This window comes from Coturnix japonica, chromosome 2 (assembly GCF_001577835.2).
Source record: "Coturnix japonica isolate 7356 chromosome 2, Coturnix japonica 2.1, whole genome shotgun sequence".
Lineage (NCBI taxonomy): Eukaryota > Metazoa > Chordata > Aves > Galliformes > Phasianidae > Coturnix > Coturnix japonica.
In genome coordinates this window covers 133,073,739-133,097,348 of record NC_029517.1, presented here as the reverse complement: position 1 = coordinate 133,097,348, position 23,610 = coordinate 133,073,739, and the positions used below count along the sequence as shown (strand labels likewise).

At 44.6% G+C, this 23,610-nt stretch overlaps 1 protein-coding gene across 9 annotated transcripts in view; it reads right to left on the bottom strand.

Moving 5' to 3' along the window:
• The window catches only part of ADGRB1 (adhesion G protein-coupled receptor B1), a 264,284-nt gene that overhangs the window by 71,128 nt on the left and 169,546 nt on the right, over positions 1–23,610 (bottom strand). For all 9 annotated transcript variants that reach the window (XM_015856456.2, XM_015856458.2, XM_015856460.2 and 6 more), the window contains one exon: positions 10,956–11,094. In XM_015856456.2, the coding sequence (XP_015711942.1) occupies positions 10,956–11,094 (139 nt within the window). The remainder of the gene's footprint in view (positions 1–10,955; positions 11,095–23,610) is intronic.

Genomic DNA, 23,610 nt, shown 5'->3' with positions numbered 1-23,610 from the left:
TTCCTTCACCACCCTTTTCCCACTGCAAAACTATTGAAACCACCACTTAACGAGCCTCTGCTGAATCTCAGCACCCCTCTGAAAGCCACAGACTGGGAACCAGCATGCTGAGCTTGGGGATGACCAGCAAAGAGCATGGGGTCTATTCCCAGCTTGTGCTCAGGTCAACTGTATATGCATAGCTCCATTATATAGGCCAATCTTTTCAACGTCCACTCAAACGATCTGCTTCAGACTGAAAACACAGCCCTTAACTTCTCAGGGGCTTATTTTAAACCCTGTAAATGGAAGAGAATAATAGCACACTCCCTCTCTCTTCCAGAGCTTAATTCAGCTTGGATTTTTGATATGTGTAAATGCCTTCGGGGGTTCCTGGAGCTACATCAGGACAAGCAAATACAAGCATCTCTCTCTCTGCTGTGCAATATTAACACGGGGAGGTATGAAGAAGAGAGAGGAGAGTGTTTTTTGTTTAACTGTTTGTTAACTAGCCAGAGTACCTGTTTTTTAAATCTTTGTTTTTATGCATACAGTAAGACTCGTTCTGTTTCAGCCTTTCCCTTTAAAGCACGTTTTACATGTTGGAAGAGAAAATAGAACCACTTTTCACAAACACATACACATGATAAATGCTGGTAATAACCAAACACCTTTATGGGCATGCTCTCTTCTGAGAGGAGGCAGAGGCAGATAGAACTTCATTCAGAGTATGCAATAGTATCATCAAATGCACTGCAGTAAGCAGCAAAACCCTATCATCTTGTTATATCTGTAATTGAAAATAAGATGGTCCAGGATGCATCTGGCCCATGTTACCTTGGAACAAAGTGATATGGCATAGTTAATGCTCATACAGGCTCAAGGTTCTAAGCAGGAGGGCCTTATCCATACTACCTTGTGGAATGTCCACAGACCACTGCATTCTTGGACCATCTGTGGGCATTGCTGGAACAAGCCAAGAAACAGTAATAACAATTACGCAGCGGAGGCAATTAAAGGGCAGTGATAGAGCCTTTGTTCTGTACTTTGATACTATTAATACTACCATTATTACTAGTATTATTTTAGATTATGGACACATGATCGCTGTCGAAAGATATTAAAAATGAGCTTCCTACACTGCTTCTCTGTAGTCTGGATTGTTCCTCCTCTGTACTACACAGAGGACAGTCAGTTCAAAGTCGATAAATGATTTACAATGCCTATCCATGCATTGCTCATCTCGTTCTGCTTCCACTACTGTGTCCTCAGCTCGACTAACTTCATAGCAGTAGAGTGCAGCCCCTTGCAGGGAAATGTGTAAGATTTACACATGTTAAACAAAAAAAGAAAAAAAAAAGAGAGAAAGAGAAAAAAAAAATAATACTATGGCAGACTAGGAACTGAAAATGAGGGGGGAATCCAGACTGTGTTTATCCTGTTTTAAGCCGTATTTTGGTTCCATGCCAGGTGACAGCATTTCACCAAATTATTCCATAACAACCCGCTGTTTGTTTTACTGCATCAGTGTCGTGCTGGTGAGTAATGCCAGACCGGCAGTTTTCCCTACAGATCAGGCAATACTTTTCCTCCCTAACTTGGCCCTGGAGAGAAAAACATCAGGGGAATATCTGATAGCAGGCAGAAACAAGGAATCTAGAAGATCTAAGGGAGTGGCATGGATCTGCATTTGGGGAGGTCAGGTTGGGTATCAGCAAAAGATTCTTCACAGAGAGGGTGGTGGGCATGGAACGGGCTCCCCAGGGTGGTGATCAAAGCCTCACGATGCCAGAACTCAAATAGCATTTAGACAATGCGCTTGAACATAAGAGTTTGGGTGGTCCTGTGTAGAGGCAGGACTTGAATTCAATGATCCCTGTGTGTCCTTTACCAACTTATGAGTCTGTGTTTCTACAATAAGACTTCTGCCAGGTATGGTCCTATAGAGAACAAACTCCTGCCATCCTCTTGCCCACTATTGCCCATTAAAAGCCAATTTTTAAGGAAAAGCTTCATCCAAATCACGAGGCATAAGCACTTCTGCAAAGACTTCACAAGACAACCCTAAAACAACTTAATTAATTCCCTTTAATTGTTGCTTGTAGTTGTGATTCCTCTCCTGCAAGGACTAGGGAGGAGCTTCTCACTTCTCACTGCTCAAGCACTGGAGATGTCTGCACTGATTCAAACTAAGGTTGAACCAAAAATCTTTTAGTCAAAGATTTTCCTGGAGATATTCAAGGTCAGGCTGGATGGGGCTCTGAGTGACTTGGTCTATATGTAGGTGTCCCTGTTCTTTGCAGGGGAGTTGGACTAGATAGATTTCAGAGGTTCCTTCCAACTCAAACGATTCTATGATTCCACATTTCCAAGCCATTATCAGTCCTCCAAGTCTTTTGGGAGTATGTTGACTGGAATTTGCCTCTGGCTGGTAGGGCAGGTAGCTAAGCAGTATTTTGGTTCAACCTACAGACTTAGTTTCAAAGAACCATTATCACACACAACATCATGATGACTTTCTGTTTAGACAGCCTTAACTTTCAGGAGTTTTCAAGCTCACATATTCATAATTAAGAATCTGACAGCGGCTTTCCATGCATATTGACCATTTTCACATAAAGACTGCCTTTACTATCAAAATATTGCCAATAAATTTGTCCATACGGCTATCCATAGAGAGGAACAGTAATCAGGCACAAACGTTTTGGAAATAGATTCAATTCTGGTTTAAATGAGTAGCCATCTGTTGCAAAAATAAATAAATAAATAAATAAAATAATGACTTAACATCCACATCTCATTGCATGGCAGTTCAAGGGCAACCTAAGCCTTTAGGCAGAACACAACAGGAATCAGTGGTGAAGGAGCTCGTCAGAACTACCTAAAAAAGGCTTTTCCAGGCAAAAGCACAGTGGAGCACAATAGAGACAGGTGCAAAATGCTTGACAGTTCAACCATCTCCCACTTCAAACACAACCTGCTTAGTCCTTAACGGGCTTTGAAAAGGAAAATAATCCCATTTAGCACTAATGCGCTGACTCCCACCCCTAATGAGCCAATGAAACCAGCCTCCATCACCCACTCCTTACCATTTTCAAACAAGTACCTTTGTGCTGTCTCCCACATTACACTCTGCAGTGGGAGAAGCTCTTCCCCTCCCACTCAAAAAGCCCACCTAGAAAGCTATCCGGTGCTCTTTCTTTAAGCCTCCTCTATATAAGCCAAGTTGGTGCAATGCTTATGATGGCAGACCTGCCAAGTCTTGCTGCTGTAACTAAAGCCATCGTACTGTTTACATGTGCCCCCACACCCGCCTGCATCCATGTGTTGCTTTTTCTCCTGCATTTCAGCTGGAAGCTATTTTGGACCAGGTTTTGCTCTCCCGGCCCATTCAGCACTGAGCAGATTGCTCAGTCATGCAAATCACGCTTTGTAACTAAGCCTCCTAAGCGACTTGGTGGTCCAAATCACATGTGATAAATGTATACTAACAGTGGAACAAGAGTTACAGGTGGATACAATCAGCTGGCAAGCTGGATGTACTCTGTCCAATTTCGGATGCACTCTGTGTTTTCCCAAATACATGCCCTAACCCACCATCCCAAATGCATGCTGTAACTCACCCAACCCATTTCTCCACACTCCAGCAATGTGTCACACTTCAGCAAGCAGCAGACAAAGAGACCTGATTTACAGGCAAAAGGGCAGGGAAAAGACCTAACAAGCTCATCTCACCTATTCACTTGCCCCAAAGCCATACAAACCACTCCCAGCTCATCTCTCCTGATGGAGGCTTGCCTATTCTCCACACCCAGGAGGTTTTCCCTTGAGCCTAAATTAAACCTTTCTCACTGCAATTCAAGTCCAATCCTCAGCAGACACAGAAAGCAGATTACTCCCTTTCCTCAGCTCCTTTCTATCCATTTGAAGGCTATTATCCTCTTACCCCTCGGCATTTTCACCTTGAGAAAACAACACAAACCCTCTCACAGATCTCACCCCTGCTCGTTGCCATTGGTGCGGAGGGTACAGTGACAGGTGTGGATGACACATTGTCCCTTCTCACATACACAGGCACATACAATCACTCCCACACTCGTACACTGTACCAGTCCTGAGCACAGAGCATCGCATAGAGACACTGCTTACCCCACTTTGCCCACAATTCTGGCCCTAGATCGTTCAAATCATTGCAGGCTGAGACTGAGAGCTGCTTTTTGAACCCTTAGCAAAGGGGAAAGTGGGAATGGGGAAAACTCGGGTGTCCTGACTTAAATCTACATCTCTTTTAATGGAGCAGTAAGCCATGGCTGGGTAATAGGGCAGCTGTCATGCTTGCTAAGCTGCCTTCGTGGCAACAAGCCATTAACCACTGAAGGTTCAAAATGAGCACCAAACCCCTCGGGAGCACCTGGACAAGCAGTGCCCCAGATGCAGACAGGGAGATTTTAATTTCAGCTGAAGCCAAGGGACTAACCTCAGCTATGCTGTGCTCCTGGGGTCACCTGGTTAATGCCAGTGCTCTTCTCAGCTGAACACTGAAGGGTGAATTAGGCTCGGTATTACTCACGCTGAAGCAGTGAATCCCACAGTGTTTTAAGCTCACAGCCACTTGATCATGCTCCTCTCTCCCACGTCCCCTTCAGATGAAGAGACAGAGGGTGATGCAGCATTTGCCTGCAGAAGAGTCGCTGCCAGGGCTGTGCGGAGCTCTCTGGCTTTGGAGAGCTGCAGCAATCCCACCTCCTGGAATTTCCAGCAAAAGCCCCGAGCGAATCCACAAGCGTGGAGTTAAAAAAAAAACAACTCAGCAGTCAAAAGCTGTCAGATGTTAATATTGACTGAACTGCTCGTTGGATCGACAGACAGCCGAATCCGCAGACAGCTGAAGGAGGTGGGATGTGGGGATGACTGCTTAATATGCTGAGCCAAATCCTCCTATTATTACTTTGTGTGCTACCTGCCTTCTTTTAATATATTCCGCTGTTGTCTCTCCTAGAAGCTCAGCACTGAGAGGGATTTCCTACAGCCTTTGTCTCTGTCGCTTTACTCGCATTTGTTCACACACTGACCACTTATTTGTGGATTCCTCAGTTACATGTGTACAGCACATAGTAATCTCCATCCACATCTCACACCAAAAGAGCAAAGCCAGCATTATTCTGCATCCTGGCACCTGCAGCAGCGTACAGGCTCTATCAATATTCCTCTTTCTCTCAAAGCCCATCAAAAATCATTGACTCCATATCCTCTCCAAATTCAATGAGGGTTTGCCCAAATTCTTTCTGCAGTGCATGCTGATGGACTTCGAGTCAGCACTGACAAAGCAAACACAGCAAGTGACTTCCAGAAAAGTGATGTTGTGAGATCACAAATCAGCCCTTCTGTTAGGAGGCCACACTTGAAAAATAATTCAGTTCCTGTTGTTACAATGCTGGGTTGGCCATTGGACCACCAACAGGCATCACACATCCTCTCTATTTTCCTAATTGTATTATGAGAGAGTGGGAGGAGAAAACCCAGCTGGTTCATGCTCCATCCACTCCATGCTAACAACGCTTGGACAAACTCAGGGGGATTGTACCATATTTAGTAAATAGAGCATCCTTGCTGAGCAAGAGAAAGAGCAGCATGGAGCTTATGATTTGCAGAATCACAGCTTGCTCCCAGTGGCTGCCACAGACTGGGGAAGGACACTGGGTAAACATAGCAGCAATTGCACCATAAGCTTCCCCAGTGTCAGCACAAAGCTCTCCTGGGAGGGATGGTAGTCCCAGCTGGATCTCCCCTTGTCATGTTAGCCTCTCATTATTTCAATATCAGGAAATTTCAGGAAATATTTCCAGTTCAAGGGCTCTGTTAAGAAGAGGCACAATCAGCTGAGACGCTCCACATGCAGCGGGGCAGGGTGACAAGGTGCCAATAGCACAAATGTGTGATTTGGACCTCAGAAATCCAAACGCTCACAGCGCTGCCCTGGCACAGCTCTTGTTAGCTGAGCAAGCGGAGGTTCCTAATGCTCTGCTGGGGAAATGACAGCACTCGGACTTCTCTATAGCACCCTTCAGGCTCAGGGCACCGTACAAATGAGGATGCATGCAGGCTTGGATGTCACCTGCAAGGGTGCTGCAGCTGGGGAAAGGGAAGCAGAAAGCAATGAAGTGATTAGCCCAAGGTCACGATTTCATCTGCAAGCACAGGGAAAGCTCTCAGTCCTGTGGCTTAACCAATATACACACAGATACACCAACCTACCGAGCTCTTCACTAGACCTACAGTGCATGACAGGAGCGGTTTGACACCTTAGGAACTCAAACCAAGCAAAAGTGAGAACTTTCCCTTCAAATTCTTCAATCAAAGAGTTAACATTGCAGCAGAAGCAGCATTATTCTTAAGGAAACCTTTGAATAACTGTGAATTTGAGAGCTGGTTATTCCGAAGGCACGCAAAAGTCTTTGTTCTTATCCAGACCCCAAATCTCAGGTGATAAACAATGGTAGAATATAAATGTTAAAATATTCATCTCCAAATAAAGTGCTCTGGTCTTATCAAAGTGAAACACTGCCATAATTTTCCATCAAAAGTATCATCAGCCCATTCCGAGCAGCCATTCTGACCCAGCCAAGATGCACACTGTGAGTCTATTCTCTATGCTTCATTATTTCCCCAGGGTAAAAAGGATTTTTTCTCCTCTGCTGCACAGACATCATTGGGATGTTTTCAGTTAAAAAAAATAAAAAAAAAGAAGAAGAGAAAAAGGAAAAGATAAAAAAGTAAATGTTGTGAGTCGAGAGAGGAGCTCTGAACTCGTTGTCCCCTTAGGTAAAAGGTATACCACAAAATGTTCCTTGCCTTTGTGCAAAGTGAAGCTAACAGCATAAAATCCACTTCTTTTTTTTTTGTATTGCAACAAGCTGGGACATTGCATGTCACTGCTACGCTTACCATCTCACCAACACATTTCCAAGTGAACTCAGTACTTGAATTTATACGCTACCAGTTCTCTAAGAGCTCAACTTTAATACTTGGTTGACTCCATAAAGACCAGCCATGGTGGGCAGAAGAGACAACATAAGCCAACTCAGACAAGACAGCCAAAGACTGAAAGGCTGCCCTGCAAATCCTCAGCCTCCTGCTTTCCTTCCCTCTGTTGATGGGCTGATGGTTGGACTACATAATCTCAGTGGTCTTTTCCAACCTTAATGATTTTATGATTCTCCCCATCTCCACCAAATTGCCAGGAAACATTGTAAAACACCATCACAAGACCCTTCATCAAACTTATCACATCTTGCAAAGGTGTAGATCGAACATATGGCTGTGTAATTTCCTTTTGCCCTTATCACTCTCCCTTCCTTCATCATTAGCACTGCTATTATGTGGGTGTAGCATCAGAGTGCGTCAGTACCATTCCTCTACCAAGCTGGGAACGAGGTAAAACCAAAATGAAAAGACAGAAGCAAAACCTTGTCTGTGTTCTTTAATTTAAGAGCTTTTAGTGTCCAGTGACAGTCAGACAGCAATCCAGCCAAACTAACAAGAAAAAATGCCTCTGTCTAATCGAAATAGTGGGATCCAAGGGAAATCAGACCCAGAGAAAGAGCTGAACTCAAAGTCTAGTTTTGGGCTGGGTCTGAACAGCTCCATCATAGTTTAGGGGTGTCTCTTTCCAAAAGTGCTTTCAGAACAAGCCCATAACTCCATCACAAGCAAGGAAAACTGCTTCCTTTCCCTGTCACAAAAGCAACATGCAGGAAAACTTCATCCTTGGCAGCTCTGAATCGGCCGCCTGGGTAGCAACACTCATCCACTACAAACCTTTTCAGGCCCCTTTTCACTGCAAAGAAGCTGTGCCCGTAGCAGGGTTACAAATATTTCAAACTGCCAGGGCCAAAGATTCCAGAAGGGAGATTTACAGCAATAAATAATATTAATGACACAGGCGGACAGAGATTCTTGTCTGGAGAGCTCCAAAGGCACATGAAAAACTGCACTATAAATGTCACCACTGCAGACACCAACACTGACGAGATGCCACCTCTAGGGAAGGCAGGCAGCACGGAATGACACTAGGACAAGAAACCAGGAGGACCAGAGTGAGCAGTGCTCCATAGCACTGACAAATGCTGGGCTTTACTTACATAGGGGGAATTCAGGTCTCAGCTTTCCTCCAAGCACAGCCAAAGAACTCATGAACACATAAGCTGACTCCACTCTGAGAATAACAAATTGTGAAACTACAACCCAATCAACAACCAGAAGAGCTGGAAAGAGGACGGAGGAAGCAATTTCAGACCCAAACCCCAAAGGATTAGCAGAGAGGTAAGTTGCAGATACAATAAAACATGTGTGAGGGAAGGAAGCTGCATCCTCCTGAAGCCAAGTCCAATCTCAGATGCAAAAATGCCTGTGCTGATGATAAAGGGCTTACACCAATTTGTGATACCCAGATAACTCCAAGATCTGAGGCTACAGTAGTATGAGACCATGTCAAATTGACATTTTTTTCCCCTAGCTGCTTAGTTAATAAACCCCAATCCCTCTGTGAACATAAAGTTAGCTCTGCATTAGAGAATGTTCTGCTTTAGCCAAGCCACAGATTTCTTTCTCTGTGCTTCCCAGCCCATTTCTATAAGATAGATGAGAGGAGGACCTTCCCTGGTTGCTCAGCTTCACACCTCGGCTCACTTATATGAAGCTTTGCCTTAAAACTATGCCTGCCGCAGAAATCTTGATGCCTCTGATCAAGAAACCCTTCTAGATTTCAGTGGGACTAAGTTGTTTGCAATGACAGCATGGTGTCCTCCTAGCACAGGACAAGGCTCACCCATCCATCACCCCTGTGGTCATCACAGTGTCCAAAGCAAAAAGTTTAAGCAGCTGTAAGCTCAGGGTGAAGTTTGGAGTATTGTAGCTGCAGGATGCAGTGCTGCAAGGGCATGTATGAACTATAGAATCATAGAATGGCTCAGACTGGATGAGACATTAAAGATCACTGAGCTCCAACTCCCTTGCCATGAAGAGTAGTCACCCACCTGCCTGGCCTCGAATGCCACCAGAGATGGGGCATCCACAACTTCTCTGGGCAGACTGTTCCAGTGCCTCACCATCCCCTGCATAAAGAATTTCTTCCTAACATCCAACCTAAATTTCCACCCTTCTAGTTTAATTCTATTCCCTCTTGTTCTCTGTCTACATGTGTAAGTACTCTGTCTCCATAATGCTTATAAGCTCACTTCAAATACTGAAAGACCACGACAAGGTCTCCCCAGGGCCTTCTCTTCCTCAAGCTGAAGTATGGGGCAGAGATCTGTAGGATATAGGTCCCAGCTGGTTCAGTCGAGCACAGCAGGGACACCTTGGGTGCCACCTGGGTACAATTTGGGTGCCACTCCTGTACCAACAGGTTCCTTCCCTTCTGCACTTCATTTCAGATAGCAAAACAACTTCCAATGGAAGAACACTGTTGTAGGGACATCAAATGCAACCAACTCGAGTTGGATATTAGGAAAGATTTTTTCTCAGCTAAAGTGGCAAGGTATTGGAACAGGCTGCTTGGGGAGGTGGTGGAGTCACCATCCCTGAAGGTTTTCAAGTAATGTATAGATGTGGCACTGAGGAGCATGATTTTGTGGACATGGTAAGGATGGGTTGATGGTTGGATTAGATGACCTTAGTGATCTTTTCCAATCATCACAATTCTGTGATTCTATGAACTCTTTCTAGGTCTTTTCCAAGCAGGAACATGCTCCTACCATCAAACCTTCTTCAACCAGAGCACTGCTTTGGAAATAAGAAGCTCAGTGCCTCACTCCAAAGGACCCAAAGAGCAGCTCTACACAGGGCTCAAGAGCCCACTTGGAGTAGCTGGACCTGCACGGGGTCCGGGCAAACACAACCAACACTGTGTCTTTAAAACCACTTCAGTGCAGATGTTGTTTCCATGGTAACTAGTGGACCAAATACATTAGTGTTTCTAATAATAAACCGAACCTTCATCTTGGAAAACGTGATCCCCCCCTCCCCTTTACCAACACCACCCTTCCTTTCTTCCTTTCCCCTCCCCTTTTGCTGAATTAAGCCAACATTTAACAAGCAAGGCATAATTAGTAAATAATTGCCCGGGCCCAGTAACTCCCAGTGCCCAGCAGATGGAGGAGTGTGGAAGGAGAGGAGGGGGAGCTCCTCTCCATCAACTTGGGACAGCATCCAAAAAAGAAAAGGATGAATTATAGGAGGGGGGGGGAAAAAAAGTGCAAGGTGGAGGAGATCAGCCCCTTCTGATCACCCCGGCAGTGCCCTGGGTGCCCCTGGAAGCCACTCCATGCTTTGAATCAGGGTGCAGCCACCCTATGAGCATTTCGAGGAATCTCCGTCCGAGCAGCAGCAGCGGAGGCGGCGGCATCGCTGCGCCGACAGCGGATGAAACTTCGCGCACACCCCCCTCCGCAACTCCCCCGTTTTTGTTCTGGCGCAGGGATCACCCCCCTCCTCCTCCTCCTCCTCCTCCCCCCAAAAAAGAGCCCTAAAGAAGAGATGGGAAGATGGGAGACGTGACGGGGATGCAGAGGGGTGAACAAGCCTGAATGTGGGATGGGGATGATGCTCGAAATTAAGACACGTGTGACGATGGAGCTGGGGGGAACCCCCCTCCCAGGCATACACACTTTAGCGGCGTTCCAAAAACACAGCGCTGGAGGAATGAAGAATAGGAAAGAAGGGGACATCAATGCAGCAGCATCCCCAGTCTGTCCTTCCCTCCCTAAGCTGCGGACGGGGAATAAAGGCAGTGGGGTGGGGGTAAAGATGTAGAGCCCCCAGGGATAAAGGTGCTCGCTACCAGCACCACTTGGGCTTGGGTTTGTGCCTTCCCATTTCTTCTATTTTCTCGTCCCCCTGCTCTTTCCCTTCTCCCGCCCAGCAACCCCTCCCTTCTTCATCGTCCCCCCTTTCCGCGGGTGACCGGAGGGACTCACCATGTCGGGGCTGAGCTGGGCTAAGATGGCGAAGGAGGAGAGCTTGTCACAGAGGCATTTAGTCCGGGAGGCGTCGAGCGGGACCGTTCGGCAGCCGCGCCAGGACCAGGCGCCGGGCAGGGAGGCGGAGGCGGAGGCTCTGTTGGATGGAGGCAGGGAGGGAGGGAGGGAGGGAATGGGGCGGCGGAGCAGGGAGAGAAGGAGAGCGGTCGTCAGGGAGGGTGGCGAGCGGGCACGATGCCGTGGGGGGGAGGGGGGAAGCGGTCCCCGCTGCCTCCCTCCCTATAGGATTGAGTGTAACAGTGGTCCCACCCCCAGCTCAGCTCGGGACCTGGCCCTATTCTGGTCCTGACCTTGTTTCTGGACGTGGTCTTGCACCTAGACCCGGTCCTGACTTTGTTGCTAAACCTGGTTCTGATCCTGTTCCTGTTTCTGATCCTGACCCTGATCTTTATTCTGATCTTTAGCCTTATCCTGCCGTTCCAGATCTGTCTCTCATCCTGATCCTGATCTTAATCCTGATCCGTATACTGGTTTTGATTCTGATCCTTACCCTGGTCCCAGACTTACTCCTAATTGTGGTCCTATCCCTCGTCATGATCCTAGTCCTGACCCTGACCTGGTCCTGGCCCTGGTCTTGACCCCAGCCCTGGTCTGTCCTCAGGTCTCCCACTCCACTCTGACCCCACTGTCACCCCCTCACACACACACACCATGTAAATGCCCCTCTTCACACTCAGTCACTAACCCTACAGCTCTGACCCAAAAATCCCATATATATATATGCAGAACCTTATAACCCTTTCCACACACTCCATATTGAGATCATAGAATCATAAATCTATCCCACTGATTCCACACATGGATAAATAACCCTACAGCTCTGTTCTATGCAGACCACATATGCCTCTCTAAGTTTATAGCCATGTCCTACACAAACCATACACATCTCCCTAATCCTATAGCCTTATACCACATACCCCATACACACCTCTCTAACCCTGTAGCCCTATACAATGTCCTACATACACCTCTTTAACCCTACAGCCCTGTACTATGCAACTCACAGACACCTCCCTGCCCCTATATCCTTGTACTACACAACCCACACGCATATCCTTGACCCCACAGCCCCATACTACACAACCCATACATATTTCTCTGATCCTATAGCCTTGAACCACATATCCCATATATGTTTGCCTAACCTATACATCATATATACACTTTCCTAACCCTACAGACCTATACTACACATCCCGCGCATACCTCCCTAACCTTATGTCCACATCTTACATAACCCATATGCACCTCCCTAACGCTATGGCTGTGCCCCATATATCCCATACCCGTACATTCCTATCCCCTGTTATCTGACATAGGGTTGCAGAACCCTATAGCCCTGTTCAACACACCATATACATCTCACTGACCCATAATTCCATCTTATCCCCTGCATGCACTCCCTTCACCCCAAGCCCTTCACAGCTCCACACAACCAGGGGGGACTCAAAAGCCTTCCTCCCTGGTTTTGGGAAAGGGGTTTGGGATATCTTCACAGTGTTTTCAGCAGACTAGGGGTGAGGAGAGATGGAAAGGCACTTAAGGGATAATACCCCTGCTTTGTAACAGCATCCTTCAACAAGGAGGCAGAGCAAAAGGGCCATATGCCTTCATTGGAAGAGCATGGGTGTAAGATGTCCTCCCTCCACATCTGACTATCTCCAGAGGAGGGGAACTCAGTAAGAACGCTAGCAGCAAGCCGAAGGCAGCTCCAGATGGAGCCAAGCTGCTCAGCTGCCTTAGGTGTATCACAGATGGCCTGAACTTCGTGATGCTGACTCCAGCAGACCTGGCGTGAGTTGCTGAGTTTTTTGTTTTTCTTTTCCCCCAAAACTCATCTCCATGCACACACCGACCCATTCGTCTCCCAACGAGAGAAAATACCCACCCAATCCCATCAAGAAGAAGGCTGAAAGCAAAGAGAGGCTGGCTACGAGCAGGGTAACAGAGCATCAGTGCACAGTGATGATGATTTTGTTGTGTGTATCTACTTGGATCCAATTTAACACCTAACACTGTGCCTGAATTATCATCTTTTTGAACTAAAGTGAAAAAAAAAAGGGGGGGAGTGGGGGCGGGGGGGGAAGCCAAACTACTTTTGCTTGTAGGAGTTATCCTTGGTAAGACAAGAGGTAATGGCATTAAGTTGCACCAGGAAAGGTTCAAGCTGGATATTAGGAAAAGTTTCTTCTCAGATGGAGTGTCCAGGCATTGGAACAGGTTCCCCAGAGAGGTGGTGGAGTCCTCATCCCTGAAGGTGTTCAAAATAGGTGGATATTTGATGCCAAGGGACATGGTTTAGTGGGCATGGTGGTGATGGGTTGATGGTTGGACTAAATGATCTTAGTAGTCTTTCCAATCTTAGTGATTCTATGATTCTAGCAATAACATACAGTTGAAACAGTTTTCCTTCCACCTGTGCAATCTTTTCTAAATGCCTGAATTCTATCGCTTGTCCATCCAGCTGATGGGATCTGTCTTTCCTGGATAGTCAGCTCCACACTGTGCCAATTTACACTGTGTCTTGGGGTTTGTCAGGATCAGATATTAACCTTTGATTTCTTCCGTGCATCTTCTGACCACATACCAAGTCATTCCCTCTCCTTCTTATAAGCTCCCTTCAAATACTGGAAGGCCTCTATGCCTTATCCCTGGAGCCTTCCAGGCTAAACAAGCCCAACTTACTCAACCTGTCTTCGTAGGAGAGGTGCTCCAGTCCTCTGAGCATCTTTGTGGGTTTCCTCTGGACCCTCTCCAACAGCTCTCCATCGCTTCACCTACTCCCTTGGAAGGGACTGGCTGATCCTAGGCTGATCTCACAGGGAATATAACTTCTGCATTCTCCTCCATATGCATCACTTTTATTTCCAAGAACTGTGCTAACCAGTTGTTCTGTTTATTCACTGTCACCAAGAAAAGTGCCTTATTTATGACGTGTAAAACTAATGACAAATGCTGAGGCTTTATCAAGCAGTTATGTACCCTCATATGAAGTATTAATTTAGCTTGACAAAATCTGTTTTCCATAAGTTGATTGCTACTAATGCCTCTGCTTTAAGGAGTATGGTATTATTCAATTATAATCATGGAGTTACCCGCAATCCCCCCATTTTTGGATGCTCTATCAGATGGTGAGTTATTGTGCCTAAGACAGATGTGAGGCTGATGGCTCTGGAACAAAGACATAGGGTTCTCTCCATACTTAGGGAACTTCTAATCTTAGTGAAGAACAATGATCTCCAATTAGACTTACCCTGTTCTTTTAAAACTCTTGCATGCAAAATTACTCAGTCTTGTATCTCTTAAAAATGTCTTCCTTTATTAGATGATGTATGGCATTGTTTCTAGCAGCTGGTGTAATGAAAAGTATTTCATTAGCTTGGGTTGTGGATTAAGTAACTAGGCTCTCTTCCAGTTATAGAATATAGACATTTATTGAAATTTCTGCATTATTATAAATAAATCTGTCATTTTGAACTAGTAGCAGACCATTACCATTAGAATTTATTTTGGTTTAGTATACACTAAATTTTCCTTTTTACTCACTTTAACAATTCTGAACAATAAAATACCTACTTTTTTCCCCCTCTTATCTCCCCAAGGCTTTTAATTTGTACTGCTTGCTATCAATTTGTCCTTTCTCCCTATCCTTACAACAGTTTTTACTTTTCCTCTAAAACAGACTGCTGTTTTTGTAGTTATTGGCTTGTTTCTCTTCGCTCTCTTTTTTTTCCCCCTATTTTGTTTGTTTTGCTTATGTGTGTTTCTTAAAGCTGAGGTGATTTGTTTTCCATTGATGGTTCTTCAAAGGGCTCCTAATTATCTGTAAACTTTTCCATTTAAACAGTCCTCCACGACAGATAGATGCATTTAAAGCTATCATTCTCAAAGCACCGAATATGTGTACATTGACACAAACATACACCCCACGCCCCAAGCAACTTGAGACTCTAAAACGTGTGTATACAATTGCCTTTACATCACTTTCAATCCCCAAACCCAGATTTGCTCATTTACCAGCTTTCAGAGTAGAGTAGGACAGATCTGGGCCACGCATCAACAAAAGTAACCTCATCCAAAAAGGCAAAGAAAACAAAGCAAAAGTAATCAGAAAGTCTACTAAAATGGGAAACCCCAGGGAAGGTATCAGAAAACAAATAACTCTCCCTAGATGCTGTGCCCAGTCTCACATTCTTGTGGCAGTAAAGCTGACAGCGCAGCAATGAGTGCAGTATTGAAATAAAGTCTGTCCAAAGCCAAAGCCACATTTGGCATGGTCTGATCTTCATTTCTTGATGCCCAGGGAGAGCACACAATGACATCCAGGCCAAGAAAAATATTAAACAACAACGCAACAAAAACAGCCAACAATAAGCAAATGAAAAAGAAATCAACACATACACTAACAGCCTTTTGTTCTTGCAAGAACTGTTCTGATGCCTGCTTATTTATCCCATTGCATTCAAAGAAATCAGTTGGATCAAAGCCATGTAGTTTTTCTCACTTTACTATAAATCACATAAATGATGAGTTCTGCGGGACATGCTGAGTCAGAAACTTGGTGTAAATCGTCTCCAAATAAATCCAGCTATACCATTTAATAGAAAATGAATCCAGCCATCATTACTACCTGTGATTATTAATTGATTTTTACCAAAAATCAAGTGCTGGGTGATCCAAAGAGATATTGCATCCATCCACTTGATTTTTGTAATTTTTTTCTCTTCCACTTTGTGAATCTGTCTTATTACCACTTTTCTTAGTCTTGCAGTCCTTTTGATATGAACACCTTCATGCCCATTAGGGATGTAGCTCAGAGATGGGCTGGGGAAACTTATTTGCTGTTAGGAGAACATGCTAGGAGTATCACCATCCTATTTTCACTGTGTACATGCCATGACATGGCAAAAGGAAGGCACAGTCTTCAGAATGCTGATCAACGGGCTTCTTGGACATTGTATCATCACAAGAGCAAAAGGTTACCTAATCTAAAGACCTAGTGAACACTTCACTTATGGCACCCATGCAAGGTGCCACTATTACTGTAATCCTTGTGGGGTGATGATATTATGAACCTTCATCAGCCTAGCTTCTTTATTTTGAAAGAAATTTCTAATCCATATGGGAATAGAAATTCAGGAAAACTCCCATGTAGGAAAGTACTCTTCTCAGAAAGAGGTATAATGCATTGGAACAGTTTGCCCAGAGAAGTGGTGAGTCACCAGCACAGGGGATGATCAAGACATGCGTAAATGTGGCACTGAGAGATAAGGTTTAGTGGGCATGGTGGTGATGGGTTGATGGCTGGAGACAAGATATTTGTGGTCTTTTCCAACTCTGACAACTCTAAGACACATATAGTCACCAACAAACTCCTGAAAATACATTATTCAGTTGCAACTGGAAGGCTTCAAAATCACAGCTGTACTGAAATCACATGCATAATGACAACTGTGTGATTTTGGAGTGTTCCAGTCATAGAATCATAGAATCATAGAATCATTAAGGTTGGAAATGACCACGAGGATCATCTAGTCCAATCATGGCTACCGAATGACTGAGACTGTTCATCAAGATTTGCTGTGGTTGGCATATTGAATGCCACCAAGGGGTACTAATGGGATCTCTCCGTAGTCCAGGAAATAATGCCTGAAGGAGTTTTCTTCTTTTGGGATTCAGACAGAGTTCTGTCCAGACAAGAGTGTGTAGGATCAGCTGACAAATATTAGCAAAAGCCTCATAGTTCAAGGCAGATTTCAAATCTTAAGTGGTTTGATCACTGGATTTTGTGATACAAAGGTTGTTTCAATGGGATCTGTTCAAGGAGATACTATAGCTGCCTGCAAAACACCTTCATTACAATCCTGATTAAAAGCAGGAGGAGAAAACAGGATTGTAATGAACAGGTCGTTAAAGGGAGTTCATGTGTGTGTTTGCATTTGAGAGCCTTTGTGTACAGGTTTCATCTGTAGATCAACACTGAGCCTTTATTTTCTCAGCAAAACCTTTTATTCTGCAGAAAAGTACACAGGGCTTGTAATGGAAAACCCCTACTCATAGCTCAGTAGCAAAGGAAAGGAGAGGGATTTGAGTTATTCACAAATATTGAATCCAGGTACACTAATAAGGAAGCAGAATTATTTCCAGGCAGTCTCAAGAGGAGAGGAAAGAAAGAGGAATTGTACTAAAGGGAAAATGTGGGCAGAATATTAGAGAATGGTATAGTCAGACTGATTACGAGCCAGTCAAAGAGGAACTGTAGAAATCCCCAAACCAGACTGGCGAAAAAAAAAACATCGTAGTGGGAAGGTTAGCAAGAAACCTGATGAGTTTGTTCTGTCTCTTATGTCTATGGTCATATTTACTTCCTGTGTAATTCCAGTGATGTTCTACAAGAAATGTTTCACCATATGTTACAACATGGCTATGAACGTTATTTGAGCACTTGATGGGAAAAAGCAATTAAGCCCCGTCTTGTAGATTTAAAACAGTAGCTAAGCACGTGCTTAAGGACATTCTTAAATAGAATCAATTTTTCTGAATAGGAATTTGCACAAATGAAGAGCCTTCGTTATGGGAAGAGGAATGGAACAGAAAGAAGCTTCAGAAATAGGGGATATATTTAAAACATAAATAATATAAAGGACCTCCAGAGGTTTCTTCCAACCTCAGTGCTACTGTGATTCTCTATTACTTCCTGCCTCACATGGGCTATTTCCCCCCTGATAACCAAGCAGGTCATGCAAGTGCTTGGCATGGATCCAGCTGGCAGATTATTAATTTGGAGAACCAGAGATGAAGTCAAAGCTAATCCTTTTTGTGGGATTCCCAAAAGCAATTTTCATTTCCAGCCAAAAGCTGCCCCAGAGCGCCTTTCAAACACTTTGGCTCTGTACAATAGCTTGGGACAAGAATGTACAATCATTTTGCTGCAGCGACTGTATCTTAGTCATAGTTTCTGCAGGACCTCAGGGCTGGATTACAAAGTGGATGGATTCCAGGAAGAAGGGACATGAAAAGCTTTGTACCTTTTCTTCTTTAAAAGACAAGTAAGATATATATGTCTGTATATACCTCTATACACACACACACATATATATACATATACATTGGCTGCTAAAAGAGTTGTAAGAAGTCTCACACCCCATAAGTAAAAGCAGAAATAAATTAAACTTCAAGCAAAACATGGGCTACAACACACAAGTTAGTCCAGTTTTGCTGGAGTAGAACCTACCCTCCTGGAAAAAAACATGTTTCTGAAATTAGAGTGCTCTACCCCTTCAGTGATGTCTGTGTAACCGTCCTAAGGACAACACAGCAATCTGTCTGAAAACTGAAGCTCCAACACAATACCTGCTTATCCAGCATTTTCCTGCATTCATTCTCATAAAGAATTCAAAGTGGTCCTAGTTAAATCGATAGAATGGCTTGTGGATGGAACTGGACCACCAATACGCACTTAGTTCCACCTGTGCTGCTGTGGGCATGGTTTCCATCCACTAAATGGGGCACCAGAACCGGAAAGGGAGGGAAGGAGGGAGGGAGGGAGGGAGGGAGGAGAAGGAGGGAGGAAAGGTAAGGGAAGGAAGGAAGGGGAAAGGGAAAGGGAAGGGGAAGGGGAAGGGATATGGGATAGGGAATGGGAAGGGAAGGGAAGGGAATGGAAGGGGGATAGTGGTGAAAAGGAAAGTGGAAGGAAAAGGGAGAGGGAAGGGAAGGAAGGAAAAGGGAAGGGAAGGAAGGGAAGGGAAAGGGGGAAGGGGGGGAAGGGGAAGGGGGGAAGGGGGAAGGGGGGAAAGGGGGGAGGAAAGGGAGGAGGGAGAGGGAGGGACAGGGAGGGAGGGAGGAGGAAGGAGGAAGGGAGGGAGGAAGGAGGGAGGAGGAAGGGAAAGGGGAGGAAGGGGGAGGAAGGGAGCGAGGAAAGGAAGACAGGACAGGAAGGGAGGAAGGAAGGGAGGAAGGAAGGGAGAAGGCCAAGGGAGGAAGCGAAGGGAGAAGAAGGGGAGGAAGGCAAGGAGGAGGAAGTGAAGGAAGGAAGGAAGGAAGGAAGGAAGGAACGGAAAGGAAGGAAGGAAGGAAACGGAAGGAAGGAAGGAAGGGAAGGAAGGAAAAGGAAGGAAGGAAGGAAGGAAGGAAGGAAGGAAGGAAAGGAAGGAAGAGAAGAAGAAACGGAGGAAGAAAGGCAAAGGAAAGGAAGGAGGACCAGGGAACGCAAGGAAACAAGGAAGGCACAGGAAAGAAAGAAGGACAGACAGGAAGGAAGGAAGGAAGGAAGGGAAGGAAGGAAGGAAGGAAGGAAGGAAGGAAGGAAGGAAGGAAGGGAAGAAGGAGAACGGGGAACTTTACTATTGATCCAGTTGGCTTGATATCAAGTGAAAACTTAAACCAGAGTTAGCCAATATTAATTTATTTTTTTCCAAAGGCCCTTAACTCCAGGTGGTTTCAGCTGATTTACTTCAGAATTGACACAAGCAAAATGAAGAGAGCAACGATTTAAGAAAGGATTTAGGACCTACGGGAGACAAGCAATCTTTGAGATTTTCTTCAGGTCCTTTTCTTTTTATTGGAGAGGGAGGGAGGGACAGGAAGAGAAATTTGCAAGGAGGTTAAAAGCAAGGCCTTCTCCCAGCTGTGAATTCATAATCACGGCTAACTGAATTGGAACATTTTGCAGGGGATAGGGTTACTTACTATCTACAAATTAGCCACAGAAAAAAAATGAAACAGTCCATATGCGGCATCCAGTCTGAAACCTTAATTAACATAAACAATGTTAAAACGCACAAAGAAATACATATTATCATTGAAATAAAGCATATGGCTGGCTAAATAGCCGAAAGATTATCTGGAGATAATCTTTTCAGGCACCATAAATACAGCTGATGCTGAGCTGTAATGACTCTCATCAGAAGGCCACACCATCCCACTGGAGAGGAAGCTCTGCACTTCCCAACATCAGTCGCCTCCTGGGCTTTGGACTGCCATTTAAAATCCAGAGCATGTGGCTGATAATTAATGAACACTCTCTCCCTTCACATTCCTGCTCCACAGCTCCAGAAGGACTGAAAGGCAGACATCACGTTTCACAGTTGAAATGTGTATCACGAACAGCTAAAAGGGGGCTATAAGAAAGAAGGATTCTGACTCTTTCATAGGATCTGTTGTGATACGACAAGGGGAAATGGTTTCGAACTAAAAGAAGGGAGATTTAGATTGGACATAAGGAAGACATTTTTTATAATAAGAGTGGTAAGGCATAGAATAGGTTGCCCAGAGGTGGTGGATGCACCCATCCCTGAGACATTTAGTGTCAGGCTGGATGAAGACTAGGTGACCTCTGAAAGTCTCTTCTAACTCAAATGATTCTTTGATTCTATGATTTTTTTTTGCAAAGACCCTTCTCTGTAGACGTGGATGGGTAGGATGGGAGAGGGGAACTTAAACACTGAGTCCACTCCCTGTCATTACGTGGGGTTGGAGCTTGATGATCCTTGAGGTCCCTTCCAACCTAAGCTCTTCTATGATTCTATGATTACTACCTGAATCATTCCTGATGTAACTTCAGTTCATCAAGGTCAATACCGTGGACTACAATAAAGAGGAAATGAAGAAACCAAGTACACTGCCAGTGTCTTTGTTCTTTAAACAAAAGTGAAAATCCCTGTCAGGTGCCACAGTATTCATGTTGCGGAGTTCAATAAGCTCCTGCTGATCAAACCTGAGGAAGTATTCATTCCTGACCCCAGTTCAAGAGATTGCTTAGTAAACACCACATCAGATCCCTTCCACTGTATCACAGGAAAACTCACATTAGGAATGTGGCTTGAAGTATCATGAGGGTGTTTTTAATGTAGCATATTTGAAATCTTTTGGTCTTGTGGATTTTCTCCTTTAAAAGGATGACATTTTCCAACTCCTCTACAGAACTGTGTGAAATAGAAACAGAAAAGCCTACAGTTCCCTATAATCCCATGACTTCATGGCTTTAGGAAAGAAGAAAAATCATTTTCAGATTTTGCTACTCTGCAAGCTTTGGCTTCATCAGGTCGGCTCACCTGCCAGTAACTGCACAAGATGACCTTGGACTACTTTCTACACTAGATCAATGATTTATCCCCCCAAGACTTTGGCCTGTGCTCGTATACTCACTATTGCTATCGAAAGCTACAAGCCCTGGCCATATCTCCTAACCTTATTTTTGAGCAAAGTTGTCCCATTTGAGCACTCCTGCTACACCAGAGCATCAGAGCAACTGTGTATTATGCATTCTGATTGTCTCTGGACAAAGGTGAAAACACAAGGTGCTGTGAAAGGGTAGAATCATTGCATTGTTTGAGTTGGAAGGTACATTCAATGATCATCTAGTCCAACTCCTCTGAAACAAAGGACATCTATAGTTATATCAGGTTGCTCAGAGCCTGCTTAAAAAGCTTTGGCAGGTCTTGCAAAACAAAAACAGTGTCTAAGACTGACTGGGTTGTCATCCACCAGTATGTTCCTTCTGTAATTGTCTGAATTACCAAACATGTGTAGTGTATGTTCCAGTTAGACTCCAAAGTGTTCAGCTTACTCTCTCAGCTTTCATATCAGCTTTCCAGCTATAATTTCTCAATTACCATGGAAAGCTCATCACATTAAAGACTTGCGGCTGGTTATGCAGTCAGTCCCATTATGCTAGGAAGAATCAGATGCAGCACACCAAGCGATAAGCAGCAGCCTTGTCATATGTACTGAAAGCATTTCAGGGGAAATCCTTAGAGGAACCAGGTGCATTAAAGTGCACATACGCCCAGACACCATGGTCCCATGCTCAAGTCTCAGAGGAAAGAAGGCTTAGCAAAAATGGAGAAACAAGGTAGTAAATCCTTTTTGAGACTGCCAGATGCCAAAATAATTGTAAGACATTGCAGCCAGCAGTTAACAAGCTGGAAACACTCCCTTTGGCTAGTTAAGTATGTATAAATACCTTCAGTTTAAATGGAGTAAAAGCAATACAAAACACCTGGCAAGAGATACGCCATCCCATCCACATATGGTCAGGATGTCTCAGAAACAGAATCTTTGTCCTGCTTACTGCTCAGCATTTATAATAGAATCATAGGATAGCCTTAGTTGGGAGAGATCCACAAGGATCATTAAATCCAGGTCCTTGCTCCACAACGGACCACCCCAAATTCAAACCCTGGATTTGAGAGTATAGTTCAAATGCTTCTTGACTTCTATACAGATGACACAAACGGAGCTCAAAGGAACTCAAAGCTCACCCCAAATCCTCAGTCACAGTACAAGTGAGCAAAAGGATGCTAGGCAAGAATGGGAAGATGTACACGGCCGTCATCCCATGGCTGCTCACACCCAGACCCTGGAAATGACAGGGCAGCAGGCACGTGTGTTGTCTACCTGTACACAGCACCTTGCAAACCAGCAACAAATAGTGCTGCTGAGGCTCCAGCTCTGACTCAAATTGTACAGGATGCCCCAGAGCCAGGATGGCTCTCTGGCCACAAACACATAGCCCCAGGATACGCTGCTTCTTAGAAGCCTAAATATCAGAACATTTTAATGGCTGAGTGCAGGGCTAGTGGATAAAGAGACAAAGAAAAATAAATCAGGCAGATGACAGAGGGGCTGGGAATAGGAGGAGGTAGCAGACGGTAAAAGAAATTAAATCAAGAAGCCAAATTAAGGTGCTGCAGGCAAAGATGAAGATGCCGGATTAAAGATTAACCGTAACCAAGAGAGAGATGCAGTCTTTTAAAGGTACAAATCACTTCAATTCACTTAGCAAAACCTGCACAAATCTCCTGAGAATAAAGTCCTCACAGATCCAACTGGACTGTGGTAACAGATACATCTGGACCTGAGAACTGTGGATAGCTTTACTGCACTGTTTCTAGCTAAGAAAGGGGAGTTAACAGCAAAGCAAGGGGAAACAAGCTCAAAAAAGAGAAAGTCCTTGCTGCCTTAGGTGAAGGGGAAGGAGTATGAAAAGCTCTCTGTGAAGGGCCCAGTATGGTGCAAATATGTTTGAAATGATACTGGTATTTTGAAATGATATCGGTATTTTCAAATGATATCTGTATTTTGAAATGGTATTGGAATTTTGTAATGGTATTTTGAAATGATTCAGAATCTAGGGGGCTTCTGAGCCTTTTAAGGCTGAGCTTTTCTTAGTTCTACCCCAGTACCTCCAAAAGAACAGTGGATGAGCTCAAGGTGGAAGTGCACCTTTCACGCTTGTTCTTTTTGCAGCAGAACACAAGGGAGCTCAACCAGCATCCTCATGAAATTGTAAGCAAGTGAGGCAGGACACCCTCCGGCTCAGCTGCTGGGCATGGAAGATACAGGTCCCATCATAGCACATTTCACAGCGCTGCTCTGGGATTGCCAGAAGAAAAGGTCATTTGTGCTTTGCCACCTCTTCTTAGCACAAGCAGCTCACAGTTTGGAGTGGAGTACTTACGACCCTGTTTGTATGAGAGCAAAGATAAAGGTGGAGGAAACAAAGGGGTCAGGGAGTGAACCTTTTAATACACTGAAGGTTTTTCATCTTTTCTTTCAAATATCCTAATAAGGTCCTTGTAGGTAATGC